We start from the raw sequence: 17,215 nt of genomic DNA on the forward strand, positions 1-17,215 counted from the left end.
GAGTCTGACTCAGGGTAGAAGTTAGTAATCAAAGACAAAGACAAGGTACAATGGTGGAGGAGCAAGGCTGGGACAACATGGAAACAAAGAACAAAAGCAAACTGATGATGAGCAGTCTCAACCAGTGATTCATTCAAATTATAAGTACCTCCAAACTTCAAGGCAAAGAAAGGAGTTAGGAAAAGGGCTTGTAGAAAGGGTGAAAGAAGTGAAACTTGGGATAGAAGAATATCCCTATCCAACAACCTCCAGTAACAGAGGTTAGCAAGCAGGAAATGTTAAAAGCAAAACAGCCACAGTGGAGAAGTAAAAGAAATGAGAACTACCCACAAAATTCTCTGGGGTATCATGGAGTGTCTAAAATGTGATGTAGAGAGGACAGGTAAAGAAGTACAGTAAAAAGAATCAGGCAAAGACAGCAGTACTGAGTACTGGAGGGCAAATCTCATTAAATTTACAAAGGAAACTTTGATGTGGTCAGTGCTGAAGAATAGAAGGAAGGTCACAAGGGCAAATGTATAGAAGGAGCCTATATAGTGATCTGTGCTACCTTCCTACCGGTGGAGGATTTTTGCTGCACAACATTATCATGAAGTAGTGCAAATGACAAGAAAACTTGCAAGATTATGTGGAAGTTGCCTAAAGCCTAGTGGCATTCATCTCTCTAAGGCAGATGCATGAGGAATATATCTTCTGTATGTTAAAGGGTGAATTGTCTTCAAAAGAATATTTACAACTAACTTGGAGACAATACCATGTAAAAGTTGAAGTGACTGGCTGACAATGGGTAGAATAAAGCAAAACAATTTAATGGTAACACCAAATGAATGTGCATACTAGACCAAATAAGCCTAAAGCTAAATAATGAAGCAGTCAATTTACAAGATAAACTCCTATATTAAATCCCACACAACTATATTTGTATGATAAAGACCTTTTCTGGACTAGTGAGGCAAAATGGATACCATAAAAGGTCTTCACTGACATTCAGGCATATAGAAGAACAAAGAAGTATACAGTGTGGCTAGGAAAAGCAAAATATGAGGAATCAGTAGACTAGCATTCAACCAGAATAACAGTGACAACATCAGTAAAAAAAATTTTCTTCCTCCTGGGAGAAAGCTGACTTTCATGTAAGAAGACAACCAATGTGTCCGACTACTTTCAATAAAAAAGTTATAATATCTAGTAACAAAATTCTATAATTTAAGAGTAACTGATGTAAAGTTTGTGATAGAACAGAATTTATCACTACCACATTTTGATATTGTTTGGAATTTCTTAGTTAGTGTGATATTACCAAAAATTGATCAATCTTAGCACAGGTTTTAAACAGCTTTCAAACAAAAAACATACTCTATTGTGTTCAAACTTATGATTTAGAATTTTCAATATGGAGACAGCTCTTTCATTCATAGCATGGAAAAAGGAAGGAATATAGATCTACTTCAGTCACCAGGCCCATCCACAAAAATAACTGCAAAAGCTATCCATGTCCCCTAAGGAACAGTATACAACATAATTAAGAAGGTGCCCATCTGGATAGAAGGTCGAAAAAGATACAAGTACACAAGATAAGGCTTCCATACATTCACTGCATATTAAGCAGCAGGAAAATGAAATGGGTTTTCATGACAAACAAAATGCTATGTATTTCCATGCAATTGGACTGTTGAAACAAGCACTCAGAAACCATTATCATCACACACTAGCTGTACTATGGAAAGCCTACATGCAGGCATGGTGTAGTTTGTACACAATATCCTTACAACAAGCCTTTTGCAATGGGTACTTGCTGATGGATCAATGCTAAGTTTTAGAGCTTATGATGCCACTAACTAGGTTTCAATATCTTGGGTGGACACATCACAACCTATTACATAGCTTTGTGCTTAGCACTAAATTTGTGAGTCAATGAAAACAAATCTAGGGGAAGGGGAATTATGAGGGCATAAGAAAGGTGGATGCCATGATTTATGGTATTCAAATTATAACAAAAAAAGTTCTCCAGTAAAAAAAAAAAAATACTGCCATAAGACTTGCCTCTCAATAGTACTCAGCCATGAAGATGTGAACTTTAGGAAGTTTGCTACACTGTCATGTTGCACAAAATAGAAGTGTTCATATTCAGGGACATCACACTAGCCACCACATTGTAGCATGTAAGTTTTTCTGAATCTTCCTGGGTCATCTTTACCAACAGAATTTGTAAAAACTGAAGAAACCAGGTTTACAAAACTGAAAAATCAGATCTTGTATGGTTCACCATGTGTAACCACCACTGGGTTTTGTGTGGGATTTTGAATTGTCGCATGAATTTTATTCCCATAAAGCTTCAAACTAGTGTGTAACTGGCCATGCTGATATCCAGTTCAGATTTGAAATATCACAAGTGAAAGTCTCTCTTCTGGAATAGAAATATAATACCAGAAATATTTGTTTGGGAATCAATCCACCCAATATGTCTTCCTCACTCACAGACTGGGTGTCAATAACAAACAAACTTTGCAACATAAATTACAATGCAGGGCTATTTTCTTGATTCATAATTGTTAGAGCATGACCAGAGGTGGCAACACAAACTGCAACATTATGAGGCCCCAAAATCATTTAATATAATATACCAATACTTAACCTTCTAAAGATCTTAAATGACAAAGATAAGCTTAGATTATATTTTCCAAATCTATAAAAAAGTATTCTGATTTAACTCTTTTAATCTATATAAAAAAATCAATTATATACCATATTCAAAGGTACCAAAGTATTTCATTGCACAATGCAAATTTAAAATCACATTAACCCTTTTGTGATGGGTCACAGGTCAAAGGCCATGTCATCACATTTGTTGACTTGCATTCAAAATGTTACTGAACTACTATTTTATAAAGTTATGTCAATAAGTGTGGAATCAAACTGTTGATTATAATTCAATCTTTGATATTATATATGAGTCAATTTATTTTAAAAGTAAATATTAAAATAACACATCTAAATATATATTTTAGTGAGACAGAGAACGTTGAATGCAGCACTGTTTAAAATTATATGCCTGCGATGTCAAAATACTAAGTCTCTAATTTCATACATATTAGAAACTCAAATTACTAATATTATTAAGCTAGAATATCAAATAAGTGTCTCTTTTTTTTTTTTTTTTTTTGCTGAGACATGACTTATGTACTGAATAATACACTGTGGCCTTGTTCAACTTTTTCCATTTTTTTAAAATGATCTCTCATATATTCTTACTACAGAATATCATATGTGAATAACCAAAGAACAACTAAGAATGTCCACAGAGTGGTTTTCTCAGACATTTTAATCTTTGAAAATACTATTCTTTCAATCCAAGATTTAAATGAGGTAAGTGTTGTCTTTAGTCTGCTTAAAGTTTCATATTTTTTTAAAATCTAAATAAATCTTAGTTACTAAGTTTAATGAATTTTATGGAATTCTATGGTATTAATGTAGTTATTTATGATTTTTTGGTTGTTCAAGTGTATATACAAGTCCTAAAAATTTTTTTTATATCCTCAATGTGTGAAATTTTAAAAGACTTATCAACCTATGTCCAGCAACAACCAAATACAAAGGTCATAGTGAGAAGAGATAATAGTTTGCCTTACTTCTTGTTTTATTGTTCTATATGTTAAGAAAAATAAGAATAATAATTTATTTCTAAATATTAATGACCTATATACATATACAATATAAAATAATTGAAATGTGACTATGTTACAAAATACTAATCTACTAAAACACAGCAAAGACAGGGAAGACTAAAGGTCAGTTTTATATTATTGGATATCATGGCCAGAGAACATGTGCTCTACATCAGTGTAAGCTATGTAATGTTAGGTAGACATGCCTGGAAGATCAATATAATAACAAATGATAAATATACACGCAAATGTATAGCATTATAAGACTTAAGTTACTTAGACTAAACATTTGTATTTTTGTGTTATAATATGTAGTCATTCTGGCATGAAAAAGCATAGTTTATGCTTATTTCCTAATATTTCATGATGAATACAATGTTTGTCAAGTGACAGACATAGGATACAGAAAATAAAATATAAAGTCTCACTGAAAACAAACATTTGAAATGTATTTAGGAGGTCTTGGAGATTGTACAACTAGTATTTAAGATTTTTGGGACAAAAAATAATTTTCAATCACAACATGAAACCACTTTGTACTAAGGCTAATAACAAAACAGATTATCTTCATAAACAAATCTTTAGTAAAAAAATTTAAAAACTAATTTTCTGTACAAAATATACTTGTAATCTTTGCTAAAAAACTACCAAATTTTATGAAGATATGGATGCTGTATCAAAGGTTATAGTGTAAATACTTGATGTGCAAATATGTAGTCAAACTCACATATATTACACCAAGCAAAAGGGTTAATAAACTAAACTAATTTTTCTTGACATACCTTATTCCCTGCTTCTCTTCTTTTTCTGGTGGCCATCCTTCCGATTTGTTTTCAAACTGGCATTCCTCTTCACTTGATGCACTGACAGAATGATGCCTATCAAATGCAAGTAACATGACAAAGATAAAACACTTAACAGTTGTTTTCTAAACAATTAAAAACATGTTTTCTAACTAAATATTCAATAAAAGCACTTTTAAACTTAAAAATAAAGAATATTGTTATCAACACTTGAAATACTGTAATAAATTTTTGAATGATATAAAGCATTATATCTAATGTGCGTGTTTAACTTGTGTCACCATATGAAAATTAGTTTGTTAAGACAAAATTTCTTTTGACTTAAAACATTTTATTTCTCACAAAATCATTTGATATTAGGATGTATTTTAACAAAAATAATATTATTTTAACAAGTAACAAAAATGTTTAACTTCTCCATGTTACCTGCAGTAATGTTTCATTTTGATAAAGACAATATAAACTTTTTAAAAGTTAACTGTGTAATACTACGATAAAGTAGCTTTTATATAAAAGAAAAGATTTCCACTACAATAATACAGTATGTTGAATTGGCAAATGTTGATCTTATGGTCCTAAAATGACTCAAATAAGTTCAACAAGTTAAAATAATGTTAATATATTACATAAATTATTAGCTCAGACAGGTTGTAATCCAGTGATTTCAAAACTTATACTTTTATTTCTAGTAATCTGATTGACATGGTAATAAAAGGAGTAAGAAACAAACATTTTAAAGTTTTGAACTGAAATTAAACAGTTTATTTATGCTGTATTAAGAAAAACTGTAGCACTGATAAAAGGGATGTTATTTTCAAATTTTCTTTAAAACATCATTACTTACAATCATGTCACTTGCATTTTTACTTAATTTAAACACCAACAATATGAGAAATATTTTAATAAGAAGTCTAACTTATAAACAATGAAAAATATATTCTGTAACAAGTTTACTTTATAAGAACTGTACAGGCTGGCCTGTAAGTCTCTACCCATCCATATGTTATTATGTTATATTCAATTATGTATGTATTATAAATCTGTTTCTTTTTTTTCAGAGAAATATGGCTGATGTTGAGAGAAATGTCTCACAGAACATGGCATCGCATAATATTATGCAGCGAGAATGAGGGGCAGCACACAGATACACTGGATACATAAGATATATTAAAGGGTAGGGACTTATGGGCCACCCTGTAGGTGTTCTAAACAATACAGATTTGATGAAAACAGCTTTCCAGAAAAAGACAAGGTGCAAATATTTATCATGAGATTTAAAATGGACTCATTTTGCCATACCAACCAAGAAATAATTGTTGGATGTTGTCAGAATAAAGTAGATATGTTGATTTCAGAAAGCCTCAGAAATCCTTTACGATAATTAACAGCTCAAGTAAATGAAAACACTAATATCTAAAGTTTCTTTTTGGTATCATACGGTTGTGTAAGTACCTCTGACTGTTTTTATTATAAATTTTAGAAAAAAATGGAGGGGGTTGAGCACTCCTAGATCTGTACTTATATACAAGATTAGGTAATGCAGTTATTATGTCCTGAAAAATCACTGGAGGGAGTTTAGCCCCCCTATATCCCTCCTTGTTCCATGCCTGGTTATCAATATTAAAGAATAACTGTTACTCCATGACAGAAATGAGATCTAGACTCCAACCACAATTCATGCCAGCTTAGACAACATTAAGTTATTAATTTCTTTAAAAAAACATAGGTGGAAAGAATATTCAGGGCACTGGATTCTTCTAGATTTACACCTACTTATATAACATGAAAAAAAATATATAAATTCCTAAAAAAAACAGTAGGGTTCTGTACTGAAGATTTATGCATGCTTATATAACATTAAAAGTACAGGTTAGCCAAACTTTAAATTAGAAACACAAGACAATGTAAGAAACAGTAAATATACACTTTCACATTTAAGCTGCCAAAATATTGGCAGGACATACTGCCAACAAATTGCATTCCTTTTAGCTCAAATTGTGTAGTTTTGTGCTTAACAAATAGAGATAATACAATATTTCAATTACTTGGATAACTGGAATAATCAGAAACACTAACTTTGATTAACTGATTGTTTTCAAAATGTTAATTAACCAGTTTATGAATCATGTTCATGTTTGAGAAATCTATAAAAGAACTTTGGCTATTAGTCAAAATTTATTTATTCATGAAACAACCATTTGAAGTTTTTTTTATTAAATTAGTGTAACTTTCCAGCAAACATACACATCTTCACTATAAAGAAGGCTTTAAAAGTTGTGGTGACACTAAACACTCACCAAAGTAACTTACTCTTAATATAATAATATGGTTTTAATAAAATAAAACAAAGTTATTAAAATAAATGGCTTTTTTTAGGTTTAGACTATGCTTTGAAAAATTACAAAATTAACTTAAATATCTGACAGTAAAATGACAGGTCATTTAACTTTTTAGAATCACCCTTTATACACATAAGCACATGAATCAAGTTCCCTCTCTTAGTTTTCCTGTGTTAAAAGAGAAATGAAGTTAAAACATTAGGTATCTCTTAACAGCTAACTGACAAATCAGGAATTATTCTAGCTCTAGAACTATTAACTTTTCAACATGTTGGTATCTTTCTTATATATGCAATTTTGTTACAAATTGTTACATGTAAAACTCTAAATAAAACCTCACCAGAGATTTGCACAAGGCTGTAATAGCTTTTATTCTTAAATCCAAAATTCTTTCAAAAATTAATAAGGACCTTTTTATTTATTTTCACCAAATAAGCACTCATATAAAGGTTTACTGTATTTTACAGCATACAAGACACAAAATTAACTTAAAACAAGCCTTTAAAAATGATCCTGCATTTAATGTCAAGTAAAAGAAAATACATCTCAATTTTGCTCCATAAGCTAAAATTCTACCTAGTTTTTTCCCAGACAACTGTAGATTAAAATATAAAAATTAATCCACATAAAAATATATTATTAGGGTTATAATTACAAAACAATTACTAAATATATGATTGGATTTCTAATAGATAATAATAATCCAATACAATTAGCATCACTATGACTGAGCAGTTCACTTGGTTCTTCAGTAGTATGCAGTAAACATTTTTGAATCATTATGAACACTACTGTCTGCTACAGTTCCTATTTACAATGTGCAACAATTCTCAAACAACTCATGTACAAAAGACACCCTGGCCTTTTTCTTTACTGCCATATCAGGCCACATACCCACAACAAACACCAACAGAAATATGCTTGTCATTTGAAACAATTATTATTTGCATCCCCTTGTCCTGGAGACACTAATATGTAATTCTGCTCTTTCTATTGGCTATAAGAATCCAAGAACAAAAAAAACTGTTGCACAGAAACATGTTAAGTTGGAATGTGAACTGGAGTAATTCAGATGCCACTATATAGTCTAAAATTGTTAAAATAACTTTTATCACCCCTTGTTTACAGAACTATGCTTTCCAGTTTTATAAGGATCTCCTCACTGTAATTTTTGCTACCAAAATGCTTGACCTGTTAGGATCGAATAACATTTGGTAACATTATTTTTCTTCTATTCATTATTGGAAAATAACTAATATTCACAACTCATAGCAGAAGTACTGAAAATTAAGATACTTAAAGCTTTTTTTTTTTTTTTTTTTTTACAGAACAGTTTTTCTTGTTTTGCATTTGATTGAATATGTTTCATTATGATATTTTTTTAAAATAATTTGTTTATTAACTACAAATATATAACATTTTTTCCTGAAGAAATGAGTAATTACCAACTTACCCAACACACTAGTTTTTATAAATCTACCTCTCATGAAGAAAAAGTAAAATTATATACTTTAAAGAACCCTTTGTCAGTAGCATAGTTTATTAGGTGAGAAAAATATCTTTTAAAACAAAAAATATAATTTGCTTTGGTAAATTAAAACATTACAAGTTACACTCGGGTATTTGTAGCTGTATTGAAGATAAGGTACTACATAATGACTTCCATCAATTAGTTAATTACACAAAATGTTTGGCAAATCACCTTCAGTTATAGTAATGCAATATAACACATATGGATAATTATACTTTAAAAATTTTTCATATAAGATGACGATCTAGAGTTAATGTTTGTGGACAAAAAGGAACATATTAGTCAACATCAGCTGTCCCAATATCTAAACTAAAATTATTAATTAGATAGTTAAAATATTATTAAATAACTAAAAATCTGAAAGCCAGTTCTTATCATAGTAGTTAAAGTTTTCTTTTAAATCCATTTAAATTTTCCACCTTCACAGCATTTAAAGGCAACCCATTTTGAAGGCCAACCACCCTGTTAGAAAAATAAAACTTAGTTGAAGATGACTCCTACCTTGCCAAACTTTATATTTTGATCTCCTAGTCCTACTATTTTTTGACATTAAATATAAAAAAAAATGTTGATGCATCAACACTACCAATTCTGTTTACAATCTTAAACACTTGAATCAGATCCCCTTCTAATGCTTTTCTTCAAAAGAAAAATTGAGAAATTTCAGTCTCTTCTCATATAACACATTCATCCAAGGCATCATTCTAGTAACCCTTCTCTGAACTCCTTCTAACAACTCAATATCCTTACAACAGAAAGGATCCCAAGACTGAACATAACATTCCAAATGTTGCCTAGCCAGTGACCTATACAATGAATTACAAACCATTTTAGACTTGTATTCAATGTCTCTAGATACAACCTAAAATCCTATTTGTCCTACCACAAGCAACAATACACTGCTTGAATGACAACTCACATGCATTATCTTGCATTTATTATAAATAAAACCCATCTACCCTTTATTTGCCCAACCCACTATATGATATAAGTCATTCTGTAAATCAGCAGCATCCTCTTCACAGATAGCAACACCCAAAACCTTAACATCGGCAGCAAATTTAAGTAATTTATTGGCCATTCCCTTCATCTGTGTCACAAAAAGAGCAAAGATCATAAGAATGAACATGGAAGTACCCCAGTTGTTACATTAATTCAGTTTGACTAAACTATATTTATAATAACCCTCAACTTTCTTCAATTCAACCACTCTATCCAATTAGTTGGCTTATTCCTAACACCTATAGATAATGTTTTTTTACAAATCTTTCATGTGCACCTTGTTAAATAATTTCTGAAAATCCAGATATACCAGATCTACACCCTTACCCTTATCTACATAAGCAGTAACCTTATCAAAGAATGCCAAAAGTTTTGTAAGCCAAGATTTTTCCCTTAGTTAAACCCCAGTTGAATATCCAATAAAATTATAAGCTTTTTTAAATAATTCAGCAAAGCATCTTTTATCAGATTTTCCAAAACTTTTCCCACAACTAATGTAAAGCTAATAAAGCTTATAATTACCAGGACAATTTTTAACACCTTTCTTGAAAAGGGTTACACTAGCTAACTTCCATTCCACTAGTACCTAAATACTATTTAAAGACTTACAAAAAAAAAAAAAGGGAGTAGCAAGTGGCTCGCATATCAAATCCTTAACCTTCTTCAAAACCCTTGGGGAAATACTGTCTGGCCCAAAAGTTTGACTGTTCTTTAAACTTTTCAAATTTTCTCTCAACAAGCTCAAAATATATGCAATCAATCAGTCAAAACTTGTTTCTATCTATTAAATCTTCAAGATAAGAAATACTGCTTAACTCTTTGTTCATAAAACCCCAAAAAAACAAAATTTAATAATACAGGATATCTCAATCATCAAATACTAGACTTCCTAATCCATCAAGGGTCCTACCCACATCATAGCATTTTGTTTATCTTTAATATATTTTAATAAATTGTTGTTATAATTTTTACATTTTCAGCCAATCTTTTTTTCATACATATTTTAACTTCCTGTTTGACTAACTTTCTTGATCTTCTATAATTTTCTACATCTCCCATCATACCACTCAATATAAATTTCTTAAACTTGTGATGCATTATTTAATTTTACCTCTTTTATCCTTTGTAAACAAACATGTTTCTTTAGTTGCATCCAACTTTACTTTCTATAAAGAATATGTCTAACTTTGATATTTAAAAATTTATATTTAAATGTTGTCCAAATTTGATCAGTCTCACCAATTAACTCAACTGTCCAATTCACAACATACAAATCTTGTTGCACTCCTTCAAAGTTTTTTTTAAAATTTGTAACCAAACTATCATTATTCCTTAACTCTATATGCAGTAAAACACTGAACTTAACAGAGTAATCATCACTTGCACCTAGAAGTTCCCTAATTTCTATATTACAAGTTAGCAATAAATCTAAAACAACAGTTTCTAGTAGGTTCCTTAACCAATTGGTAAAGAAAACAATCTTGAACAGTTTCCATAAACATTTCTCCCTTATGGTTTGACCACACCATTTCCCAATCTATATGCCTGAAATTAAAATTACCCATAATTATTACATTGTCCAGAAATAACTGTCCTTTTTACACTGCAAATTTTGGAAAAGTATAAACCAGTGTTGTAAAACACGCTTTAATCAAAAAAAGTACCATTTGCTTCAACACACTTTTGCCAATGTGTAATGATGCTGTTTATGCCCCTGATGTAGAAATCAAAGTTTCTATGGTCAATGAACTCTCTGAAAGCTTCTTCTGCAGTTGCCTAGTCATTTTTATTGTTCAAAAGATTGTCAAAGTGCTTATAAAAATTAAAATTTATAGGGGAAAAGTCTAGGAAATAAGGTGGATGAGGTAGCACCTCAATTCCCAATTTGTTCAATTTTTGGAGCATCATCCTTCAGAGGTCTCATAATGCTGATTTTGTTGACCTTCAGTCAGCTCATGCTGAACCCACTTATCCAACTTTTTTGTCTTTCCAATTGCACTCAGGCAGTTGGCAACACTTGGTTTGCTTGTCTCTAACTTTTCTGCAAGCTCACATACTACTGTGAGGGTCTTTTCTATTGCTTCCCTTAATGTGTTTTCATCTAAGGATGGCTTCCTTCCATGACCTTCGTGGTTTTTAAGACTTTCATCTCCATGTTGAAACCTGTATGTTCTGTAACAGTTCTATGGCCAAATGCTTGGATGATGTTTCGTGTAGTTTCAGTTGTTTTTCATCCAAGTTTGAAATCATACAGGAAAATCAGACAAAAGTCCTTCTTGTCCATGCTGCCTTAGGGGTTGCAAAACTTTGAGTAGAGTTGAAACAGCAGACAATTAAAACACCTTGCAAGTGACAAAAGTTAGATTAAACCAAACAACCAACAATAAATTACTCAATATTCAGCTTCTAAGTGTCATCATGCAAATTCAAACATTTATTTCTGAACAACCTAATATGACCTCATTAGCACCTGAAATCTTAATCTTCCTGTAAAGTTTCTCAATATGTGGTGGTCTTTTCCCTTTTATATCCACTAATAGAAACTCAAACAGATTTAATCTCCTTGCTATTATTTTTGATATTGTCAACTTCAATTTCACATTTTACATGTAAATCCATTCCTCCTCTCTCTTTAATACTATATCCCTATTAAATAGCTCATAACCCTGTATTTCAAAGAAATTTCTATAATTAAAATAATCTATATTTAACCATATTTACATTATTGCCATCATATCAAAGTCTTCCATTCTTTCCAGTGTCCTAATCTATTTTATTTCTTATACTTGTTGCATTACAATAGTAACAAATATGGATTAAGTCTATTCTTAGAACTACTTTTATATTCATTTCCTATGCTAAACTTTTCTCTACGTTATATTTATTTTTGCACTTAGTTTATTCAAACCCTTACCACTGTGTAGTCCTAGTTTTCAAACTTCCCTTCTAGTTGCATTAATAACAAAAACAAGTAGGGCCCTACTGTATTTTATCATAAGCCAAAAAAATTTCTATTCTCTTTTTAAATTGATTTCACAAGTCAATCTATTTATCAGTACATATTAACCCAAGCCTTGCATTTAGCTCCAGAGACTTAATCATAATTTCATCCTCATATTTATTCTCAGGAGTATCCCTTAAGCAGTTAAGTTATGGTCTCTTTCTGGAACTGCCTTTTTTCAACCCATTGTACTTGTTAGCTCCTGTGACCTACCTTTCCCAACACCACTAGCCCCTATGTTTACAACAAAAGCTGCACCATTGCTAGCCTACTTTATCATATTCTCCACTTGTGCTCCTGGGTAGCATAATCTACTTATTTTCCCCCTATTCACCCCACAGGTTATCCTATCTACATCAGTGTATGCCTTACCAAGTTATAACTATAACATCCTTGAGTTTATCATTATCATCCTCCTCTCACCCTTTTGTTTTCTTTCTCTCCAATAGTTATTCATTTACACAAGCCAAGGGCTGAAAACTGTTACTAATTACAATAGGTTCATTACAATTAAATCCATTACTTTTAATCCTAACAGTACTATTTCTGACTTCCTGAAACTGAGTGAGTCATTATTAGCTGATGTCTCCCTTGATGTAAAAGCTTAAGCTCCTCTTGAAATCCTGCTGCCATTCCTCAAAATTTATCTTTCTCTGTATCTGTTGCCTATATTTAAATTAAGATAAACTTTAACTTCTCCTCCAACCTACATATTCTACTTACAATTTGCAGATTTTCACTACTAGTACTAGATTTCTTGAAAGTTTATTCCAGTCCAAAGTTTCTAAATAAAACCCAGGTGTTTATAATTATTGTAAGCTTAAGTAAATTACCTGAGGGAGGTTTGTTAGAAGGATAACATTATGGATAACATTCTAAATAACAGGCGAAATATATATAGTATGTGTTGATTTCCTCTTCTAACATTGCAACAGAATTATCTACAATAAGGTTTAGTAACTGAATAAATATTTAAAGACACATCGAGTAGCCCCGGAACTCATTATTAACACAAAGAGAAAAATTACACATAGGAAAAGTGACATTCACATATGAGTGTCAGAGCACAAACAGACTTAAGTTAAATTTCAAACAGTTAAACAAAACACTTAAGTCCCATACCTACTACTTTTTAACATATAAACTGCATAACAGTTTTTGTCATTTTCTCCTTCCGCTATGGATAACGTATTTTTATCACCCGTATTATTATCTTCAGTTGTCATTGCCATTATTTCTAACTATAAACTATAACAACAAACACCCATATATCTAACTAAATTTTGTTTTAATGAAGTTTTAAGACGAGCTCCTTCTGTTTATTAAACAAAAATTAATCAAGATGCCCTCTAACGGCCTAAGCCTTGTGAAAGAAAACTCATAGCCAAAAATATGAAATCTACGCTAGAGCTTTCGGAAGGTTTACTTTTCTTTTTTAGGTGCAAACTACGATATTAATTTATCACTAACCTGGTAAAAATACTTGTATTTGAAAGAATAGGCTATGATTTATTTAAACTGTATTAGCACGGTGAATAGACCGAGGAGATTTCATTTATTTTGAAAACTAAACACTGCGAGGTAAAATATGTGTTTAATTTGTTTGTTCTTACGATTTCTAAAACTAAAAACTGAAGAAAATATGACAGCAAGAGCTGCATAAACAATTTCGAACACTCACAAGAAATATTATAAAAGTAAGTTCATGTTTTTAAAAAACCAAAAAGATAAAAATATCTTTTTTCATTTAATTAGTAATAAGTAAAATAATTTTTCTTGTTGCGGAATACAATTCCGGTTATCTTATTTTTAGAACATCTGTTATATCTGACATATCAATTATCTTATTGTTAATTGTTGTTAGATAATCTACATTGCAAATGTATGAAATAGTTTTATAAGTTGTGGGGTATTCATGCCCTAATAGTATGCCGGAATGTTGTGGCATATTCAAGTAAAACTAAGCTAAACTTAGAATAATGAAATAATTCCACATAATAACAGGACAGTCGACAATATTCTTGTTATGAAGTAGTATTAAATCTCTAAGTACCTGAAAGAAAGAGACTGGAAACAATGCAAAATACAAGTAAGCAATCTTTATTTGTTCACAAACATAGTGTGCATACTTACTTTACGTATACAACATCGTCTCTTGTATTATATTATATAGTTTCAACATCCAAAGCAGAAATCACTTACCAGCTGCTTATACAACATTCATTACGCCACAAACAACATAAGATATACTCAAAATGACTTGTGCAACTCACGTGACTATTTACTGCCATTCATACATGGGGGAGGCCATAACTTCGAGATACGAGCTGAACTACCATTTAAAGACACTGTTGTCTTTATTCTAGCCCAATGTGCAGCATTGTACCTTCACCACCTTTTAGTAGAACAATTATTAGCTCTAAAGAATAACAAGGAAACAATGTAAGCTAAAACAATCTCAGTTTAATTTTTTTTATGGCATAGGATAGTACTATGCGTTTTCTATTCCCCTAGTTAATATGTAAATTATTTTTGAAATTTCAGTATTTTATTTCAGTCAAATTTGGATGTATAAAAGCTTTTCAAGTAAACATATCTTAACTTTGTTTTTTGCTAATTTCATCTAGGACGTTTTCTTTAATTTGCAATTAATCAAGTTTCTTGTCGGGAAGATAGCAGATGACATCCAAAAATATAAGGCTGTCTTTTTTATCAGCAAATCAGGTAATGACATAAAGTTTCTCTTCTTCAGCACTGAGCACAGTTCAATGGAGGTCATATGTAGGATAGTGTTTTTTGTGTGAACATGGCTGAAGCTATTATCCTACATTTTGTATTAAAAACTTGGATCTCCTCCATAATATTTTCCAAATATCTTGCTGCACTTTATACTTAGATTTTCCCTCTGTACTTTTAACTTTACTTTTGACATTGAATATATAATGTAACTGAATAAATGGTTTGTTAGGATTTTTTTCACTTAACTTTCTTTTTAAAGCTTTTCTGACAATTTACTTTTATTATAAATCTAACTTTGTTTTAGTGTTCTAATATGATAATTTTATTTTAACTACTGATTTGAGATATTGTTTTATTTTAATATAAATTTGAGTTTAGCTTAAATATTATAGTCCTGTACTTTATATTACAGGGGAGGACAAGTGTGTATGTGTGTTTTTTTATAGCAAAGCCACATCGGGATATCTGCTGAGTCCGGCGAGAGGAACGAACCTCTGACTTTAGCGTTGTAAATCCTTAGACTTACCGCTGTACCGGCGAGGGACAGGGAGGACAAAGACTAATTAAAAAGACCTCAGAAAGGAGATTTAATTACTCTTCTTTCTCTTATCAGTTTAATACAATGACATGAAAATACAATATTTCCTTAACATGTTACGTGAAAGTTGCAAATACTCAGAAATAAATTTAAAATGATTATTATATACACTCAACTTTGTGCACAAAGATTGTTCAAGGAAAATAATCCAAACGGTCTTTATCCACAAGTGGTTTTTGGAATTTCAGGCAAATTGCACACGAATAATAAGTGTGCATGTATTTTCATAACTACTTGTGTCAAATATAATACTTAATTGAAACAATTCTTGTGAAATATATTTTTACCCGGAAACAAAGGTACACTAACTATAATATCACAAAAACTAGCCTTCATATATTAAATGCACTGGAAAGATAGTTATATCTTGGTAGCATTTCAGTCCACATAGATCAAGCAATAGGTGAAACTAATAATTCACAATAAAATATTTCATTTATTTTGGATTCTTCTCATTTCAATATTTGTATAATTATATTATTACAGACCATTTAAAAATTATTGCATGAGCCTGTTAAACACTGACATGTAACTCGAGCATAATTACAAAATATTTTCAACGACTTTCAAAAACAATAGTACTTTGCAACCTTTACGTCATAAAATGCACTTGATTTGGTCCCCCGCTGGTACAGCGGTAAGTCTACGGATTTACAGTACTAAAATCAGGAGTTCGATTCCCGTCGGTGGACTCAGCAGACAGCCCAATGTGGCTTTGCTGTAAGTAAAGCACACATACACACACTTTTATTTTACACGCAGAAGTTTCTCAGTCAATTACATTTGAGCAAAGTGCATTAGGTCAACAGTAAATCTGTTGAATTTCTATTTAGGGTTTACTGATTTTTTTCTGCATATTTGAACTTTTCATTTTTTTCAGTTGTGAACAATGTGTCCTGTAGTTTCATTACTGAGTTCATCATTTTCACTTTATCAGGAAATACTGCAAAGTTTTCAGCTTTTCCACAATATCTAAGCATTAAATTGCAGTACTACAAGCACACATTGAATTTGTTTGCTTGTTTGTTTTGAATTTCTTGCAAATATACACTTGAGCTATCTGTGTTAGCCGTCCCTAACTTAGCAGCTAATCATCGTCACCCACCACCAACTCTTGGGCTGCTCTTTTACCAACAAATAGTGGGATTGACAGTGGAGATTTACTCTTTTGGGAAATCAGTTTGCCTGATAACACCACAATATCATTAAATTTCAACTTGAAAACTTTAAATAAAAATAAACGTAGAAAAGACAACATCATGCAATGAAAAATATATTTAAATAAATAAATAAAAGACGAACTAAAAACACAGCTCAAGACCTAATTCTCATTTTATCCATTTCAAAATCAGGGTGTTAATGTATAGTGTCACCATAAATTAAAGGTTGGGATCCTGTCGCGGACAATTAGGTACATATTTACGGCCCGGCATGGCCAGGTGGGTTGAGGCGTGCGACTCGTAATCTGAGGGTCGCGGGTTCGAATCCCGTCACACCAAACATGCTTGCCATTTCAGCCGTGGAGGCGTTATAATGT

At 31.2% G+C, this 17,215-nt stretch overlaps 1 protein-coding gene across 4 annotated transcripts in view; it reads right to left on the reverse strand.

Moving 5' to 3' along the window:
- LOC143225121 (protein Njmu-R1-like) overlaps positions 1-17,215 on the reverse strand; it is an 85,754-nt gene that overhangs the window by 40,172 nt on the left and 28,367 nt on the right. The window contains exons 1-2 of one of the 4 annotated variants that reach the window (XM_076453949.1): positions 16,275-16,298; positions 4,448-4,543 (exon numbers count right to left, since the gene is read on the reverse strand). In XM_076453949.1, coding sequence (XP_076310064.1) covers positions 4,448-4,543; positions 16,275-16,279 — 101 coding nt within the window. In that variant the 5' untranslated portion in view covers positions 16,280-16,298. Of the gene's footprint in view, positions 1-4,447; positions 4,544-13,463; positions 13,696-16,274; positions 16,299-17,215 lie in introns of those variants that run through there. The other 3 variants (XM_076453950.1, XM_076453946.1, XM_076453947.1) reach the window with 3 other exon arrangements.

The sequence above is a fragment of the Tachypleus tridentatus genome, chromosome 9 (assembly GCF_004210375.1).
Source record: "Tachypleus tridentatus isolate NWPU-2018 chromosome 9, ASM421037v1, whole genome shotgun sequence".
Lineage (NCBI taxonomy): Eukaryota > Metazoa > Arthropoda > Merostomata > Xiphosura > Limulidae > Tachypleus > Tachypleus tridentatus.